Below are 20187 nucleotides of genomic sequence, written 5' to 3'. Positions count from 1 at the left end.
CCTCCTCAGTCTCATCAATCACTCCATCCAACCAGGGTTTCCTCATTGCTCCATCCCACCAGTTCTGCTCCGGCGAGATCTTCGGCAATGGCGAATTTTCCATTCGATCCGACGCCTTTCCTACTCCCTAGCACTCAAGCGATCGAGGTGGAAGGGAGGCCAGCTCGTGCTCGGGTCATCCATGGCGACATGCAGCTGTGCAACGAGAATCTAGCCATCGCCACTCTGGTGCCAATGCCCCAAGGTGAAGTCGCTTTTGTCAATGTCAGAGAGGTTCTCAGTGATTTCTTGGCTTCGCAAAGGGTCATTTTCTCTTCTATCTCCAAATGTCCTTTTGGTCAGGCGTTTGTTAGATGCAACAGTAAAGCAGATAGGGATTCCTTGGTCAATAGGAGCCCGCATCCTTTCGATGACATCCACATCATTTTCCAAAAGCATGATCAAGGTATGAACTGGAGGAAGTTTAACCTGGCCAGAGACTGCTGGCTGCTGTTAGTTGGTTTACCTGCGGATCTGCGCTATATGAATGAGCTCAATAACGCTGTCTCTAGTTTTGTGAAGTTACTGTCTTGGGACAGAGTAAAAACCACTAATGCAGAAGTGGCAGTTAAAGTCAGAATAGATGCTCTGTCAGATGTTCCTGTCAGTTTGGCGGTCACCGGGGACAGGCATTTCGAAGTTGAATCTTGGACTTGCCCAATCATTATTTTTCAGGAAGAGTTGTTGGGCAGTGGCCCCCCAGTTGAGGAGCCCATTCCGGTAGATGGCAACCCACACCCAAGACCTCCTGAGCAGCATCACCATCCGAATCAGCACAACCTCTTCTTTGGACCTGTACCGCAGCATGAAAACAACGAGCAGCCTGAGAATGCTCAAGATGTTCAGAATGGAGATGCACAGAATGCAGATGATCTTGGTTGGGGCCACTGGGCAATGCCTCCTCTCCTTGATAATGCGTCGGTGCAGAATCAAGCTGCTGCGCAAGCTCTTGAGATGGATCACAGTGACCTCACTCTCTCTCTCTCTGTCTCTGGGCATTGACTCCAACAGTGTTGAAACTGCAAATTCAGTTCAAGGTGCCGACAATCTTTTGTTGTTTGGAAATATCCTAGTTCCACATGATCCGCCAGTCTTGATGCCAGAGATTCAGCTTCCAGATCTCAATATGCCACTTGAGGTGGAATTGTAGCAACCAGAGATCCCTGTTGCATTGCTGCATGCTGACCTGCAGGAGGAAATGGAGCAGCAACTGCCAGAAGCCCATATTGATGTTGCAATGTTTGTACCACTGGATGTGCAGGTTAATGATGCCACTGCCTTGCAGATGTCGCGGGATCAGCCACCTCCAGGGATGTCAGAATTGCACAGCCAGGCCGATCCGCTACCTGATAATGCTCTGCTTCCACATCATATGTTGTCGGCCCCTTTTGCTGCTTAAGAGGACAACTTTCAGCAACAGATAGTTGGTACTGCTGCTGAGCCTGAGGAAGCTACTCCGGATAAATTTCAAGAGCCTTTTATTTCTGCCATAGTCAACCAAACTGTAAACACTGCAGCTTTAGAACTACCCAGCCCAGATTCAGGTAGTTCTAATCCTCCTCCTGGCTTCCCTTTGCTCATTTTTGAAGACCAAATTCATGTGGGTGCTTGTCAAGTTTTGCCTGATGCAGCAGACTCAGTCATGCAAAAGATGTTTCTGTCCCAAGCACAGGAAGAACTGCACAAGGCCTGCACTGGTCATGAAGAAGCAGAGCTTTGGAAGAAGTATTTTGCTCCTGAAGGGCAGCCTAAGGATGTGATTCAGGTACCTAATGAGTGGGAAAATTTTATTGCTCTTGCACTACTTACTCCAGATAAGTTTGAGTGGGTTAAACAGTTGCTTTCTTCTCAGTTATGGAAAATTATTTCAGAAGATTCAGATAGCTCCAACTTGAAACCTTTTGTCTTACCTGAGAAATGTGAATCTGTCCTGCAGAGCATTTGCCAGAATCAGAATGATAAAGAGGTGCTCCCCACTGCTGTGGCTTCCACTCCACCTTCAAAGCCCTCATCAGTTGGAATGTCCTCCAGCACCTCTGCCATCCAAGTGTACAAAAAGAGGAAGGAAAAAGCTGCACTTGTTGAAACCCAGGTGAGAAGAAGTTGTAAAATTCAGCAATTGAATCATGGTTACAGAAAGAAAACATGCATGGATAGAAACTGCTTGCCTTGCAATGTTAATCCTCCTTCATTACCCAGCAAAGTGGTTAAAAATCTCTCTATTGATTTTTGCAAGATTCCTGAGAAAGACTGCTCAGATGAGGCCCTACACCAAGCCAAGAAGAAGAAAGGGAGCAAGGACAAAGAGGTGAAAGAGAAGAACAAGAAGAGCCCACAGAAGGGGGGGACTGCCCAGCCCTGCATAAGGATTTCTTAGGAGATCTGTCTAGTTTCATTTTGAGCTATGGATGTATTGGTTATGTCATATCTAATGATCTTATGTAAACCCATGTTTTGGGGTGAGGTTGAGATGGCACTTTTAGTTCTGTTGCAGACTGAGATCTTTAAGTTATGCAAAGCTATGCAGATTTGTCATATCTAGTTATTTCTGCATTTCTATCATAAATATGCAGTGGAAAATCTTGAACTGGAATATTAGAGGCATCAATGATAAAGATAAGTGGTTAGCTATTCGAAACAAAATTAATGAGACAGACTGTGACTTGATTTGCATCCAAGAAACAAAGAGGGAAACATTTGACAACAGGTATCTTAAGCAGTTTTGCCCAAAACGTCTGAACAAATTTGATTACCAACCATCTGTTGGTGCATCAGGAGGGTTACTAGTCGTCTGGAATGATTCCCTTTTCACGGGAGAGACTATCTCTAAAAACTCCTTCTCTATCTCCATTCGGTTCACCTCCAAGCTCTCTTCTGATACCTGGACTTTATCAAATATCTATGGCCCTTGTCATTCTTCTGACAGGGTTATTTTCATGGACTGGTTTTCTAATATTCACATTCCTGATGATTGTAATTGGTTGATGCTGGGGGATTTCAATTATATTAGGTATCCTTCAAACAGAAACATAGAAGGGGGTAATCTCAATTATATGCTCTTATTCAATGAAGCAATCAGCAATTTGGGCCTTCTAGAAATTCCATTGAAAGGGAGAGCATTTACATGGAGCAACATGCAGACAGCCCCTTTACTTGAGAAACTTGATTGGGTTTTTTTCTTTTGAAGCTTGGACTTCCAACTTCCCTAACACCATGGTGTTGCCTCTCTCAAAGCCTATTTTTGATCATGTCCCATGCATCATTAATATTGGCACCAGGATTCCAAAGTCAAAGATTTTCAGGTTTGAAAATTACTGGATGCAGATTGATAGTTTCAAGGACACTATGAAAAATATTTGGCAACAAGATGTTAATGAAACTGGTAGTGCAAAGAGAATCACTGCTAAGTTTAAGAGATTGAGAAAGGGCCTGAAGATTTGGGCCAAAGAGCTCTCACAGCTGTCTAAACTTATTCAAGCTTGTAATGACCTCATTCTGCTTTATGACACTTTTCAAGATTTTAGATCTTTATCCACTGTTGAATGGAATGGCAGAGAAATTGTTAAAAATCATCTTCTTAACTTGTTGGAAATGCAAAGAGCATACTGGAAGTAAAGAGAAATAATTAGATGGATCTTGCAAGGGGAGGCTAATACTAAATATCTGAAAGTAAAAGCGACCATTAATTTCAGAAGAAACTACATTGCTAGTTTGCAGGATGAAGCTGGTAGCATGCAAGATGATCATCAGACTAAAGCTGCAATTCTGTAGAAAGCTTTCAAGTAGAGATTCAATGCTTCTGTGCCCACTTTTGATCTTCTGAACCTTGAGTCCCTTGTCCCAAAGATGCCTGAACTAGTTGAGCTTGACAAGCCTTTCACAAAGGAGGAGATTGATGCAGTTGTTAAAGATCTCCCTTCTGATAAAGCACCAGGGCCAGATGGCTTCAATACTGATTTTATCAAGCATTGTTGGGACATCATTGCTCCAGATTTCTATAAGCTGATTGAAGACTTTTACAATGGAAAATTAAACTTGCAGAGTATCAACTCTTCTTTTATTACTCTGTTGCCAAAAAAAGATGCTCCTGTCAATGCTAATGATTTCAGACCAATCTCTTTGCTCAACTGCTCCACAAAAATCATCACAAAACTTCTTGCCAACAGACAGCAGGCTATCATCCTAAAGCTGGTTCATCAAAATCAATATGGGTTCCTTAAGAAGAGATCAATACAAGATTGTTTGGCCTGGTCATATGAGTTCATTCACCAATGTCATCAATCTGGGCAAGAATTAATTATCTTAAAGTTAGATTTTGAGAAAGCTTTTGATATGATTTAGCATGAAGCTATCAGGAAAATTCTCATTGCTAGAGGCTTTGGACCTAAGTGGATTATGTGGATGGATATGATTTTCTCTTCTGGATTTTCTTCTGTGCTGCTAAATGGGGTGCCTGGAAAGCAGTTTCTCTATAAAAGAGGAGTTAGGCAAGGGGATCCTCTCTCACCTTTACTGTTTGTCATAGCTGCTGATCTGCTTCAAACAATCTTAAATGAAGCTATGAGGAATGGTCTGATCTCTGCCCCTATACACACTAATTCTGATCAGGATTTTCCTGTAATCCAGTATGCAGATGATACAGTCCTTGTCATGCAAGCCAATGCTGCTCAGCTGCACCAGCTCAAAAACTTGCTCATGTATTTCAGTACCTTCACTGGCTTGAGAGTCAATTATGAAAAATCAGTGATTGTTACTATTAACACTACAATGATAAGATGCTGGAATTGGCTAATATTATGGGTTGCAAAGTTGGATCTCTTCCCTTCACATGCTTGGGTTTACCTCTCTGTCTGTCCAAGCCAAAGATTGAGGATTTTATGCCCATCATGCAAAGAATTGAAAGAAGGCTGGCTGGTTGTTCCTCCCTATTATCTTATGGAGATAAATTGGTTTTGGTAAAGTCTGTGTTCTACAGCCTGCTCATTTTCTTCATGTGTACACTTGCACTTCCAGCTGGTGTCATGGAGCAAATTAAGAAATATCAAAAACATTTTTTTGGAGGAAATATGGAATGGAAGACAGGGGCACTACCTTGATTGCTTGGGACAAAGTTTGCCAACCAAAAGAAAAAGGAGGACTTGGGGTGTTGGATATTGCCAGTCACAACAAATGTTTACTTATGAAGCATGTCCATAAGTTCTTAAATCAACAGAATATTCCTTGGGTCAAATTGATTTGGGAGACTTATTATCCTGACAGAATGCTTCACACTAATCCACAAGGATCTTTTTGGTGGAAAAGTATTCTCAAGTTAGTGCCTGAGTTTAGACAAGCTGCTGTCCCCAAGATAGGCTCTGGCAACACTATAAGATTTTGGTTTGACACCTGGAATCAGGGCATCTTAAAAGACAGATTCCCTCAGTTGTTCTCTTTCAGTAGGCAAGAGCAGATTTCTGCCCAGAAAATCAAAGGGTTGGAGGATGCATCTGAACATTTCTTTACTCCACTATCAACCCAGGCCCATCAACAATTCCAAGAACTATCTGCCCTCATGCAGGCTACCCAATTGGATAATACTCTGGACACCTGGTGCCTACCATGGAACAAGCATAAAAATGATTTTTCGGCTATCAAAATGTACTTCCACATGCAAGGAAAAGAAGTAGCCTCTCCACTCTTTAAGAGGATCTGGAAAAGTGCTGCCATGTTAAGATATAAGATCTTTCTATGGTTACTGCTGCATGATAGAGTAAATGTCAGAAATCTTCTTGCCAGAAAGCACTTTCATCTGCCAAATTACAACTGTGAACGTTGTAACTGTTCCTGCGAAGAAACCAACCTCCTTCTCATCTGGGACTGCCCTTTTGCTCTGCAATGCTGGAATTCAATTGTTCCTTCCAAAGTCAGAGGTATAAATGCTTTCTATGAGATCAACTTGCTGTCAATCCATCTGCCCAAGCAGTTTGCAATGAGCATCATCACCATGGGTTGCTGGCACATTTGGATGCAGAGAAACTCCAAAATTTTCAAAGCGCAAAACCCATCGGTTCAAGGATGGAGAAAGCTACTCAAAGATGATCTAAAGTTGATGATTCTGAGAACCAAAGAAAAACACATGGAAGCTTTTAGTGGATGGATTACAGATAATCTAAATTAATTGATCATGGACATTTCTAGAGCTGGTATTGGTTAGATGGCTCCTTTTGTTTTTTCTTTAATTGTATGTAAATAACTTTGAGTTACTTTGAATGAAAATTGCCGTAGAACGATTGTTCTACGGTTTTCGGTTCAAAAAAAAAACAGACAGAGGAAGTACTCCTCTCAGCATGAAATGTCCAATCCGACCGCGCAACATCGATAAAATTGTCGTGCTTTAGAACATATCTAGCAAACTTGGCATATCGGCCCAATCGCCATAATAACCACCAAAATAGCTATTTTAGCCAAAAAGACCACTCTAGCAGAATCAACATCATGCCCTCAATCGTCATATTTTTTGGGAGGCGCTCCATACCGAGCCCGCGAGGTTTCATATATGGAGGTTGTGTGAGGCGATATAGCACGCCATCCAGCCTCCCAAATATTGGCATCATGAACATCTAATTTCGCAACGTGCGTTTGGTTCCGTCGTCGCCTACATCCCCGTGCCACCTCCACAGCCTGGGACACCGAGATTTGGCCTCTGTCACCTCTTTGAATCATTCCCGGACCTCTGACGCTTTGCCGCAGTCCCACGACTTCATCCCGTTGTCTAACCGCGCCACCCTTCTATCGCACGACCTCTAGGTAAATTTCTCTGATATTTTCTTGCAGATTTAGTTTAGTGGCTTATAAATTTTCCAGCCTAGTCGGTAGCCAGAAATAAGCCCGGGAAGAAGAATCGAATTGGAAGTGACTACTTTTGTATTCCGTTCATAGCTGCCTTGTATCAACGGCAATGAACTAGTACAACGTACATGTGAACCTTCTAGGTCACAGTGATGAAAGGCCAGGAGGCCCAACGCGTGGGCGCCCAAATGGCGCTGGCCTTGCTCATCGAACACCAACCGGACAACAATGTAGAAACAATACCCAAGGGAACGCCGGTCAATTTAAATGATGCACCATGGGACCGAAGGTCTTTTATCATGGGGCTCACCACGCCGCTCAGATAAGTATTATAACCTTGAGCAACTGGTAGAATAATTCAAACTGGCCTGGTGGGCAACGCATGGAGCTCAAAGCCCGGGCAGAAATCCCTACGAACATAATCACTTGCAGATCATTTTCGAGAAACAGTATAAGAAAAACATAAATTTTTAGTTGCATTAGCTGATTCGCTTCTTGGTTGTATTTGTTTATTTCATCAGTGCTTGCCGTTGTCCTCTTCAAATAGTTCATTAAACCTCCATTTTACGTTTCAAATAGCTCATTTGACCTCGGGGTTGCAGTTGGTCTCTGCGCCAATGGTGCAATGCTTCTTCAAGACAACTCATCCAGCGACGCCGTGGACTCGACATCTATTTGCTTGGATAAAATGGGCTCATTTCTTTGGTACGTGCCCGTCTGTCTCTTTGGTTCTTTCCTATCCGTCTGCCTGGTCCTATGCAGCCACAATCTGGGTGGAGCTGTGCTCATCCCGCTGACCGTATTCTGCAGCCGACTCTAGAACCTACAGTAATAGGCAGCGGACTGACTAGAGAGAGAGGCTTCCCTGGCCGGCCTTGGACGCTCCTGCATCACGAACCAAGAACAGAAGGAAACATAGCCGGTCGGCTGACGCCGAGAAGAGCCGGCCAAAGGGAACACTTTCGGGGTACAAGCAATTGCACAAAAACAACATCTCACAGCTAAAATTGAATCCATATTTTCTACTAATTACAACTCATAGCTGTAGTCGTTCCACTAACTACTCTGTACACCAATAACACTATAAAGGGGCCAACCAACCGAACAACAACAACAACAACAAATCCGCCTGGCGTAACTAAGCTAGCGAACCTGCAGAAAAACTACGCATTAGCGAGAGCCACCCATGAAACACATCACACTAAAAGGACCAAAGAAATAGATCACATCGAAGAAGAGGGGTGTCTTTGCGGCTGCCCTATCCCCTCTATTTGTATTTATAGAGGGAAGCGTAAAGCAAAAACAAAACTCTAACTTGCTCGTGGAAAGACCAATGTACCCATGTACCCTTCCAAAACCGACCTGCGAGTGAAAAAAATCAATGCACCCATCCAGAATCGACATGCGAGTTGAAATACTAGTTTACCAACCCAATGCCAGGGTGGTCCTCGAACATGATTCACACTTTATGAACACCATTTGAATCAATTTACAAAAGAATTCAATTGACTTGGATTTTTGGCATTAACTATATATTCAATTACAGTTTGAGTTTAAATTTAAATGATTTGAATTTGGAAGCCCATCTTGGGTCAAACTGATCTCAAAGTTGTGGTTTCTCTTTTGGGACCCAAAGCAAAAGCAATTTTCAATTTGAAATCTTGAATAAGAAGTCATGATTAATTCAAATAACTATTTGAACAGGATATGAAAACATGTGCCATGGCAAAGCAAAATGGTTGCCATGGCAACATTTCTAAATCCTCTGCCATGGCAGCAGTTTCTGCTGCCGTCCAGCCACGCACACATGCTGGCGTGACACAGCCAGCTGGACGGCCCTCCGCCCAGCCGTCTGACGGGCCCTCGCCACAGCCCGTTGGACGCAGCGCCGGCGCACGCGAGGGACATAGCATGCAAGCCACATGTGCATACCCAAGTGTGGCCATCGAACAACCTGAAAAGGGCCCCACGCTCAAGTTGGTGTTGTGCCCACAACACAACCCTGCCTAGTGAAACCAGGCCAACCCGGCAAGGGTCGAAGACATCGACACACTGGTTCGGCGATGATGTCACGCCCGGGACAACGTGAGACAGGGCCAACACGAGCGTGCCCGACGTTGCCCAATGATGGTGGCCCCAGACGCGGCCGGGCGGTCCAGCTGTCATGGAACGCCAAGCCGGATCACCCGGGTGCGAGCCGTCCGATCTTGTATCGCCCCCAAGTGGCCTCACGAGAAGCCACCTCGAGATTGACGGCTAGGAGGCTCTCTCAGTCCGCAAGGCGCCTAGGAAGACGGGTCCACCGCATGACGGCCTCGGTCCACCTATCATGGTCACGCGACGACTATAGCAATCGCGCGCCCTTAGTCCACCCGTCATCGACCCTCTATCCAGTCGTCCGGGAAGGCGGGTACTCCACCATCCTTTATATGAGTAGTAAAATAGGCGAAATTTTCAGTTGCGTGTGAAATAACAATTGCAGACGCAAGTATATGCGTATTCTTACCATCACGGTGAAGTCGGTTGTGAGCTTGTGGGTATAAACCTAACTGGCAAAGTTAATTCATATAAATCTTTAAAGCCATGACAAGTGAGCAGGCTAGGATTCTAGCTCATTTGGTACTTGGTACAAAGTACTCTCGTGCGCCTTGCGCCTACCTACTTTCTTTCTACGAATGCAAAGATAAAGTCAAGAGGCCAAACAATTTCAACCGGGCAAAGTCATCAGTGCATGCATGGCAGCGGCAAAAAATTCTTGGCCTATATATACAACTCGACGCTTCCATTCCATGTACACCCGGCCAGCCACCTTCGGGTCTCATTTCTCGGAGTTTTCTCGCTATCCTTCATTTCTTGCTAGGAACTGAGCTAGTGATCGAGCAAAAGCAACCATGTGGATTCTAGGACTATCCACCATCCTCGCCGTGCTCCTCTTCCCTACGTTTTGGACGGCCGCGGTCTCCGTGCGTAGCTCGACGCTGCTCCTGGCACGCTCATACTCGCTGCCGTCGCCCAATGCCGGCGCGCCCCTCGCCGCTTGGGCGGTCTCCCTTGCCAGGCAGTCCGCCGCCGACGTGGCACGCGTTGCTACGCTCGCCGCTGCCGTGCCCGCCAAAGCCAAACCTAAGGGCAAAGGCCGGTCGTTTGTGCCGATCGCGCCGGGCCGGCAGATCCTCAGCATCCCCAACTACGTGGCCCGCGCGCGGCTCGGCACGCCGCCGCAGACGCTGCTGGTCGCCATCGACCCCAGCAATGACGCCGCCTGGATCCCGTGCAGCGCCTGCGTCGGCTGCGCACCCAAGTCGTCGCCGTCCTTCGCCCCGACGGACTCGCCCACGTACCGGCCCGTGCGGTGCGGCTCGCCGCAGTGCGCGCAGGTGCCGGGTGCCGCGTCCTGCCCCGGCGGCCCTGGCGCGTCGTGCGCGTTCAACCTGGCGTACGGATCGTCCACGTTCCAGGCCGTACTCGGGCAGGATGCCCTCGCCCTCGAGGGCGGGGCCGTCGTGTCGTCGTACACGTTTGGGTGCCTCCGCGTGGTCACGGGCGGGTCCGTGCCGCCGCAGGGGCTCCTTGGCTTTGGGCGTGGGCCGCTGTCCTTCCTGTCGCAGACCAAGGACACGTACGGCTCCGTCTTCTCCTACTGCCTCCCGAGCTACAAGTCCTCCAACTTCTCCGGGACGCTGAGGCTCGGCCCCGCCGGGCAGCCGAAGCGGATCAAGACGACGCCGCTGCTCTACAACCCCCACCGCCCCACCCTGTACTACGTCGACATGGTCGGCATCCGCGTGGGCGGCAGGGCCGTGGCCGTGCCGGCATCGGCACTCGCGTCGTTCGACCCGGCCACAGGCACCGGCGGCACGATCATGGATGCGGGCACCATGTTCACGCGGCTCTCGCCCCCCGTGTACGCCGCGGTGCGCGACGCGTTCCGGCACAGGGCGCGGGCGCCCGTGTCGGCTCCGCTGGGCGGGTTCGACACGTGCTACAACGTGACAGGCGGCGGCGTGCGGGTGCCGAGCGTGACGTTTGCGTTCGCCGGCGGTGCCGGGGCGGCCGTGACGCTGCCTGAGGAGAACGTGATGATCCACAGCTCGTCGGGCGGCATCGCGTGCCTGGCCATGGCGGCGGGCCCGTCGACTGGGGTGAACGCGGGGCTCAACGTGCTGGCCAGCATGCAGCAGCAGAACCACCGCGTGCTCTTCGACGTCGCCAATGGCCGCGTCGGGTTCTCGCGCGAGCTCTGCACGGCCTGATCCATATACGCGCGCCAAGAGTACTAGTATGGGCAGTTGAGTAGCAGTAGGTTTGTATTATGCCATGGCAATTTGTGATTTGTTTTGCGCATGGCACTAAGAAATGTTGTTTTTCCGGATTCGAAATTTGCTCATAAAGTTGTGAAGTTGTACCTTTCTTCCGGGAGCTGTAGCCTACGAGCAGGGAACTTTTCAGAGTTCGTTTGCTCAAGAAACTTCTCCATTTTACTTATGTTTATAATACACATCACTTACAACTTGCCTCAATATATTTCCTAATTTTGAAATTTTGATCACTTGCCTGTCTAGCTTAGTTGGTAGAGCGCAAGGCTCTTAACCTTGTGGTCTTGGGTTCGAGCCCCAAGGTGGGCGATTATGTTTTGTTTTTGATTGCAAATGCACGTCCCATATCTCTACTCCTAATGGAGCAGTTGGTAGTCTCCACCGGTCAATTTTCGTCACACCTCCCCTAGTTTTTTTTGGTACTTCGTCCCACTTTCCACCGATCCCCCGCATTTTACCTCCCAACCGATAAAAAAACATCAATATACAACTACGGCCATCCTGAACCGCGCCGGTTCACGGATAGAAAAAACCCCTACAACAATCAATCACGGTTAACCTACGAAATGACGGGCTGATCGATTTGATCGTCTTGACCTCGATCCCATTGCGAGCCGCGGTCATTCGTCCCCGCCCCTCAAACCCTTCGCCGCCGTCACAAACCCTGAAACCCTTGTCCGCCGCCACAAGCGCTCATACCGTAGGTCTCTTTCACAGCGTGCAGTCTTATCGAGGCGACAACGCCGTCCGAGTGCAAAGACAGGCTCACGTCCCCGATCCGTCGCTCTTCAGCGGACCTGCGTGCGATCCAGTCGCCGCCGGAGTGGCGATTGCAAAATCAGGTGTCAGGTGTGGCGTTTACATATTCCTACCTTTACAATTACTACTCTTACAAATCTGCATCTCTGATCGGTTCCGTGGATCCAGTCGCCGCCGGAGTGGCGATTGCAAAATCAGGTGTCAGGTGTGGCGTTTACATATTCCTACCTTTACAATTACTACTCTTACATCAGTTAAATGCTGTATTTGCAATGAGAATATACTGTAAGCTGGCATGAATAGGTACAGGCTGGATGAATAAAATCGTTCAGTGTGGGAGATAATGTCATCCTCCCATATGAACCACCGTTTTGAATGGGAAATGTTTGTCACTATTTGACAGCCATACCTGTTTATCACTATTTGACAGCCCCAAATGCTTGCAGGTGGTGAATCATCAAGTGGCAACAGGCATCGGGGACGGTGTCATCGAGTTTGCATCTCACAACTTCAGAGGATCTCCATTTTCCATCCTCGAAACAGCATCACATGCAAAAAGTGACACAAACATAAGGTAGTTATAACACTTTAATCTAATAGGTTCCATGCAATAGTAAACAATCTAGCAGTCTATGCCATCTGAAAAAAGTCAAGGGTCTTATGCCAATGTGAGCATCAGGTGGTTGAAATTGATTTAGTCCAAATACGACTCCGTAACCAACAATCCATGTTACATTGATGGGAGACCATAATTGTGTTTGCATAGCTAACATTAATTTCCCATCAGAATTCACTTGCCTTTTCGAACTACTAGTAAAACCACCGTTTTTTATATATTTGGTCCCGTATGTGCACAGAACCTGTTTTGGTGCCAATTAAATATACTCATGCCAGCTTACAGTATATTCTCATTGCCAATACAGCAGTTAACTGATGTATAGCAATTAATTTCATAGGTACACATGGGTAATTCAAGAAGCAGGGCGGTTGATCAGCTACCAGAAGAGGACGTTTCTACAGGTATGCAGCATTTCTATGAGAAATTACTACACATGTGTTAACGAACATTCGCAAGCTTTCATAGCGTGATAACTGTTGAAGTTAAATCTACGGGCATGCTTTAACCTATCATAATATGCTACGCATGAGTTATGTGCACTTTTTGTATTCACATAATTAATGCATAATGCTTTTCAGTCCTTACAAGATCTACAATAGTTGAAGATAACAATGCAAGCATCTTACCCATAGCGGAGACTGTTGTGGACAATTCAGCTACTGTTACAGGTATAGAGCTTGTGTGACTATTGTTGGGAATGTTGCCATGTAGATACAACGTTTATAACATTGTCCTTATATTCATGTTGGTTGTCATCCTACAGATGGAGAGCATAAAGAGGATTCATTCACAGCTCCGAATACCAATGATTTGGATTTTAGTTTAGATGAATATGGTACTCTCTCAGCCTCATTACAAATGTCAAGATTGTTATAACCATATTTTTGTAGTGTATATTTCATTGATTTTTTATTATTTACTGGGTATCACTATACAGGTGGAACAAGTTCACCACGGATTAAAGACCTTCATGATGGTTCGTTGTTGGGTTCCAACCATCTAATTCTTGATTGTCACCCTACTATTGGTCATTTTCATTAACAACATGTGCCTATGCTGCATATATTGGTGTTCTACAGAGGGTGAACCTCCAGACGAATATATCAACGGTGGGACAAATCTATCAGGTACTCCCACGGATGCTTGTCTAACATCGAATATGACCTTATGTACATATGTTGTGAAAAAGCATTACCATCTTTCTGTTTGATATTTTTGATATGCTGCAGACGAAATCAGATGCGGGAATCAAAGTCATATATCAAAGGAACCTGACAACACACAAATGCTTTCAGCTAAGGATATAAAAAAAATCCAAGATGTCGTGTTACAAATAGAGGATCAACAACGCTTCTTGTCGAAATCTGGTAATTTGTGAAGGCATTTAACTTGTAGACATGTTTTCAGGTATTTTTCTATATGCAATGGTTGTTTTTATTCACTAACTACCGTATGTTTAATATGCGTTGTAGACCCTAAGGAACTTAACAAAGCCTTGAGGCGGGAAACTTATCGCATTAGCAAAAAACAGGGTTTGAAAATACAACAAGTCGATGGCCACATCGTTCAACGTCGTGCCCTAGGTGATATCACGAATGTTCGTCAACCTAAGCTTGTGACATCAGGTACATCAGGTAGTCATTGTTTATCTATTTGTATGCGTGGCTTCCCCTTGGTATACCATCATATAATACTGACACATCGTTCTGAATCAGATGACTTCAATGTCACAAAAGATAATGCTGCACTAACGGAAGAAGAACGCAAAAGAGCCCATAGAAATGCCCTGAGGAGAGCTTCTTATCGTAGGAAAAAAGAACTTGCTCTTGAAGAAGATAAACTCCGCGCCATTAATTTGTCTGGTAAGAATCAAGTGTTCTAACCATTACCAATTAATTTTTGTGTAACATTTATTAACCATGTTCAACCAGACAATGCAACTAGCTCTGCCTATACAACATTATTATCGCATCCTGATTCAGCATATACTGCTACATCGATAGAGACATATGGTCTGGTTAACGACAATGATCAAAATGGTAATTGACTTGTTAATAATGGATTCATCAATGTGGGAATATTAATTTTTACTTTCTACATTTAAAGTATGGCTTCAATGACACTAGACATTGACGAGAATATACTTGAAGAAACATGTCTGGTAACCGAGGAAGATCGCAAAAGAGATCATATAAATGCACTTAGGAGGGCAGCTTATCGGAGGAGAAAGGATAAGTTAGAATCAAGTGAAAATCTACGGATGCTATCTAATTCAGGTAAATATTTATGTTATTAATTCACGGCGTTTAAGAACATAACTTAATGTAGTCGATGCAAATACCATAGCGTCATATGCTTGATCTTAATGCAAATTAGTCATTGTTGGGTCCGAGAAGAATGTTCTGGTATTCATTTCTCACTAAAACAATATTTTCCAATTACAATATTACCGCCTCACTAATGATGCTTGCACACATTATTTTAAAAAATCCACGGCTGATATCCCTAAATATACAGACACATTCCACGATGATGCAACATTACCCCCTCCGTCATTAGATGCCTCCGGTGTTACCCATGACAACGAGGGATCTAAGAGGATACAGAGAAACTCTCGTAGCCGAGCATGTTATCACAAGAAAAATGAGGAACTAACGGTTGATGATAGAGATGATTTGAATGAAAAGATACGAGGGAAGCGCGTGCAGCGCCGCAAAAGCAGGTCGGATATTGAGAAGGGGCAGTCAAGTGCTCAAAGGAAGGCCTGTTATGCTAAAAGGAAAAATACCCGTGCAAAGAATCTCTCGCACTCCCTCGTCCAGACATTACTAACTCAACAGCTGATAGTCTCGCGATCCCCCTCTCTCGGGCTACCGACGATGATTCATCGGATGGCGACCCTCCCCCGGTCATGCCGAATTACGGTGTTTGCACCCCTGGTATGTAATCGATTTTCTTCTATTCTGATGCAACTTCTCAGCAACCTTATACTGACCGGATCAGGTCTTTGTCCCTGACTGTTCAACTATAATGTAGACGACATCAATGTGTTCCCAGAGCCCATCATGGGCGATGAGCCGACACCAGCCGAAATGATGGATGAGGAGTACTACTTGTATTGTGAGCAAGGTATGGTCAAGTCTATTTTAGGAAGGCTAGGATCTTCATTGTAGTTGTATATATATGTCAATATTATTTTCATGATCATGTTTCAACGAATGCCTATAGGATCCGATAATGACGCATTCGAGGATGATGAGGAAGCTAGCATGACGTCTTTTATATCTGGCGAGGTTGATCCATTAGACTGTGTGTACACAAACATACCAGACCACACCCACATCCTGAAGCTCGACACAAACTGCAAACACTGCAAGGCCATAAAGTTTGTTTCTGAGACTGACGGATTCTGCTGTCGCAATGGACAGATCGAGCTTAAACAATCGAAACCAATCCCAGAGCTTATGAGGCTATGGTCCAACATGGATGCAGATTCCATACATTTTCGTGAGAACATATGATTCTTCAATTGGCATTTCGCCTTCACAACCCTTGGCGTCAGCCTTGATGAGAACTACACGAACATGAAGTCTGGGGTATACACATTCCGGGTACACAGAACCATCTATCACAATGTGCATTCGTTCGGGCCTAGCTCACGTCCAAAACATCTGCAGTTGTACTTCTATGATGAGGACCCAACCATAACCCATCGTAAGGCGACCACAAATCAATTAGATCAAGAGGTCGTGAAGAAGTTAGTAGACATACTTAAAGAGAACCCTTACTCCCAGCAATTTAGGAGTTTGGGTGCACACAAGGGGAACCTTGATGATTATAGGATAGACCTAAACACCGATAAGAGGCTTGATCAAAGAAAATATAATAGACCTTTGTCATCCGAGGTTGCTGCAATTTGGGTTGAGGGCAGCGACCTGGCAAAAAGGTTTGACCGTAGGATAACACTTTATGGTAACAACAACGAAAGGCATAGCATACGCGTGTCATCCGGAGCATATGACCCGTTGTCTTATCCCCTATTCTATCCAAGGGGCGAACTAGGTTGGCATCCGAAACTACCTAAACGTAATGTTCCTTGGGAGGCTGTACTACATCCTCAACTTGTCCAAGATGATGATGAGGATGCAGGTATGACATATGTGTACCTTTTTGTTTCAATACATGAATTATTTCTAAAGGTAAGCATTGTTTTGATCATATACTATCGTGTGCAAAGGGAAATAGCAGGTTGTGCGTCTCCGTCAGAGACTACTACTGTTATATGCTGCAGACACGGCCTGCAATCTTCAATCCCATACTCTGTGGAGCACGACTGCTGCAACAATGGGCTGTTGACATGTACGTTAAGATTGAGAGCTGTCGGTTGAGGTGGTACAGGAAGAACCAGACGCAGATTCATGCCGACTTGTATAAAGGAGTGGTTGATGCCATCACTTCAGGGGAGACACGGGCAAGCGCTGTTGGGGTTAGAATAGTGCTCCCTGGTACATACCCTGGTGGCGACCGCGACATGAAGAAGAGACATATGGATGCCATGGCAATTGTCCATACATACGGGAAGCCAGACATCTTCCTCACCATGACTTGCAATCCTAAATGGGACGAGATAACAAACGAGTTGCTGCCTGGTCAGACGGCGCAAGACCGGCCTGATATTGTGGCTCGTGTGTTCCATGGCAAACTAGAGCACATGAAGTACATGTTGTTCAAGAAGCATATCCTGGGTGTTGTAGTTGCTTACGTATACGTAGTCGAGTTCCAAAAAAGGGGCCTCCCCCACGCACATTTTTTGTTGATCATGGACTCAACATATAAGCTTATCGTCCCGGAACAGTATGACCGACTCATTTCCGCGGAGCTCCCAGACAAGCATAAGTATCCGGAATTGTATGCAATGGTGGTAAAGCAAATGATGCATGGACCATGTGGTGCTCTCAACCCGAAGAATGTTTGCATGCAAGAAAACGGTTGCAAGTGCAGATATCCACGGGCGTTCAATGAGAACACAACACAGGGGAAGGACTCATACCCAGTGTATCGATGGAGAGACGATGGAAGACGTGCTAAGTTCAGAGGGAAGATGCTGGACAACAGATGGGTTGTGCCTTATAACCCATACCTACTGCGGATGTTCAATTGCCACATCAACGTTGAGGTCTGCTCTAGCATTAAGGTTGTGAAATATCTTTACAAGTACATTTACAAGGGCCATGATAAGGCTTCTTTCAGCATCGATCAGCCCGACGCTGATGGTAACATTGATGAGATCAAGAGGTACATTGACGCTAGGTGGGTCACACCTCCGGAGGCTATGTGGAGGATATTTGGCTTCCCACTTTGCGCCAATTACCCGCCTGTCTTGCAGTTGCCCCTTCATCTCCCTAATATGCACAGGGTTGCGTTCAATGCGCAGGCTAACTTGAAGAATGTTGTAGCCTCCGAAAATGCTTCAAAATCCATGTTAACGGAGTATTTCAAGGCTAACCTGGAACACCCTTGGGCTAGGCATATATTGTACAAGGATTTTCCCGGAAGCTTTACGTGGCAGAAGAAAAATAAGTATTGGAAGCCGCGGGTCGAGCGTTTTCAAATTGGGCGCATAGTGTCTGCCAATCCTGCCGAGGGGGAGCGATACTACCTGCGGGTGTTGCTTAACCATGTTACGGGCAAAACATCCTTCGACGACTTGCTCACCGTGGATGGCGTGCTATGTGGGAGCTTTAGAGAGGCTGCTGAAAGGTTGGGACTCATCGAGGCAGACAACACGCTCGACGACTTTCTTAATGAGGCTGAGCAGTGGGCGATGCCATGTTCACTTAGGAGGCTATTCGCAACCATCTTGGTTCACTACGAGCCAGGCGATGTGCGTGGATTATGGGATCGGCACTTCGAGGCTATGTCAGATGACTATCGTCGATCACGCACGTCCACTGACGAGGTGGAGCAGATGGTGTTGCTTGACATTAGGGGAATGTTGCAGTCAATGGGTAAAGACATTGTTGATTTCGCTCTTCCAAACATAGATGATGCGTTTGACCCTACAGAGGGCGAGGCAAGAGAGGTTATCGAGGAATCAACCGTTGAGTTTGACATGGATGACACAAAATTGGCATCTTCACTCAACATGGAGCAGAGGGCCGCATACGATGAGATACTAGGGGCTGTTGAACGCGGTGATGGGGGTGTTTTCTTTGTTGATGGCCCTGGAGGTACAGGTAAGACCTTCCTATATAGGGCGATGCTTGCCAAGGTGAGAAGTCAGGGCAAGATTGGTATTGCTACCACGACGTCCGGCATCGCCGCTTCTATCATGCCTGGCAGCAGGACTGCCCACTCCAGGTTCAAGATCCCATTGAGTTGCGAGGATGGAGCCTCGTGCAGCTTCACCAAGCAGAGTGGGACCGCCAAGCTGCTACGGATGGCCTCCTTCATCATATGGGACGAGGCCAGCATGACAAAGCGACAAGCGGTTGAGGCATTGGATAATAGCATGCGCGACATAATGGGAATACGCGGCCGACCCTTTGGAGGAAAGACTGTTGTTTTTGGCGGGGACTTTAGGCAGGTTCTTCCGGTCGTCAGAAGGGGGTCGCGGGGCCAGATAATTGATGCAACCCTCCGAAGCTCTCATCTATGGAAGGGCATGCGTCAGCTTCGGCTCATCACCAACATGAGGGCTCATAATGACACGTGGTTTGCCGATTACTTGCTAAGGGTCGGCAATGGCACTGAGGAAGTTGATGATCAAGGCAGCATAGTACTCCCTGAAGATATTTGCCTGCTGTCTACAGGCGAGGTTGACGACCTGGATAAGCTTATTGAGCATGTATTTCCGAGTCTAGAGGACAACATGGCTGATTCGAGTTACATGACATCTCGAGCAATCCTTTCCACAACTAACGACAATGTAGACAAAATAAACATCCGCATGATAGAGCGTTTTCATGGAGATGAAGTAATCTACCATAGTTTTGATAGTGCGGAGGATGACCCATATGGGTACTATGCTCAGGAGTTTCTTAATGGATTGACTCCTAACGGGCTTCCTCCGCATGCTCTAAAACTAAAGCTGAACTGCCCTGTGATACTTCTAAGGAACATTGATCCAGCTAATGGGCTTTGTAATGGCACTAGGCTTGTTGTTAGAGGTTTTAAGAGGAACACCATTGATGCAGAAATCGTGATTGGACAACACGCTGGCAGGAGGGTTTTCCTTCCTCGAATACCTCTCTGCCCATCTGAAAATGATATGTTTCCGTTCAAGTTTAAGAGAAAACAATTTCCTATAAGGCTTAGCTTTGCTATGACCATTAACAAGGCTCAAGGGCAGGCCATCCCGATTATTGGTGTCTACCTACCCAATCCCGTGTTCTCACATGGTCAGCTCTATGTTGCTTTGTCTCGAGCCACCAAGAAGAGAAACATAAAGATACTCATTCAGAAGGAGAAGCCGAAGGAGAAGACCAACAAGCATAAGGACAATCCAAAAAAGCGTAAAAGAACTAGCGTGTCCTTACTGACCTCGATGAAGAACATCGTCTACAAGGAAGTCCTTACAGGTTGAAGACCCGTTAATATCAAGGCAGGTTTTGTAATGACAAAGCA

General features: G+C 46.0%; 1 protein-coding gene and 1 non-coding gene across 2 annotated transcripts; both read left to right on the top strand.

The window, feature by feature from the left end:
- The first annotated feature begins 9734 nt into the window (after positions 1-9734).
- LOC119273517 (aspartyl protease AED3-like) lies at positions 9735-11135 on the top strand. The gene has a single exon (XM_037554655.1). The coding sequence runs from the start codon at positions 9759-9761 to the stop codon at positions 11118-11120; it is 1362 nt and encodes a 453-aa protein (XP_037410552.1). The 5' UTR covers positions 9735-9758; the 3' UTR covers positions 11121-11135.
- A 284-nt stretch (positions 11136-11419) lies between these two features.
- Positions 11420-11492, top strand: TRNAK-CUU. Its single transcript has one exon. It is a non-coding gene; the product is annotated as a tRNA-Lys (tRNA).
- Positions 11493-20187: the final 8695 nt, after the last annotated feature.

Source organism: Triticum dicoccoides, chromosome 3A (assembly GCF_002162155.2).
Source record: "Triticum dicoccoides isolate Atlit2015 ecotype Zavitan chromosome 3A, WEW_v2.0, whole genome shotgun sequence".
Taxonomy (NCBI): domain Eukaryota; kingdom Viridiplantae; phylum Streptophyta; class Magnoliopsida; order Poales; family Poaceae; genus Triticum; species Triticum dicoccoides.
The sequence above is the reverse complement of the archived record's forward strand: the minus strand, read 5'-3'. Positions and strand labels throughout refer to the sequence as shown.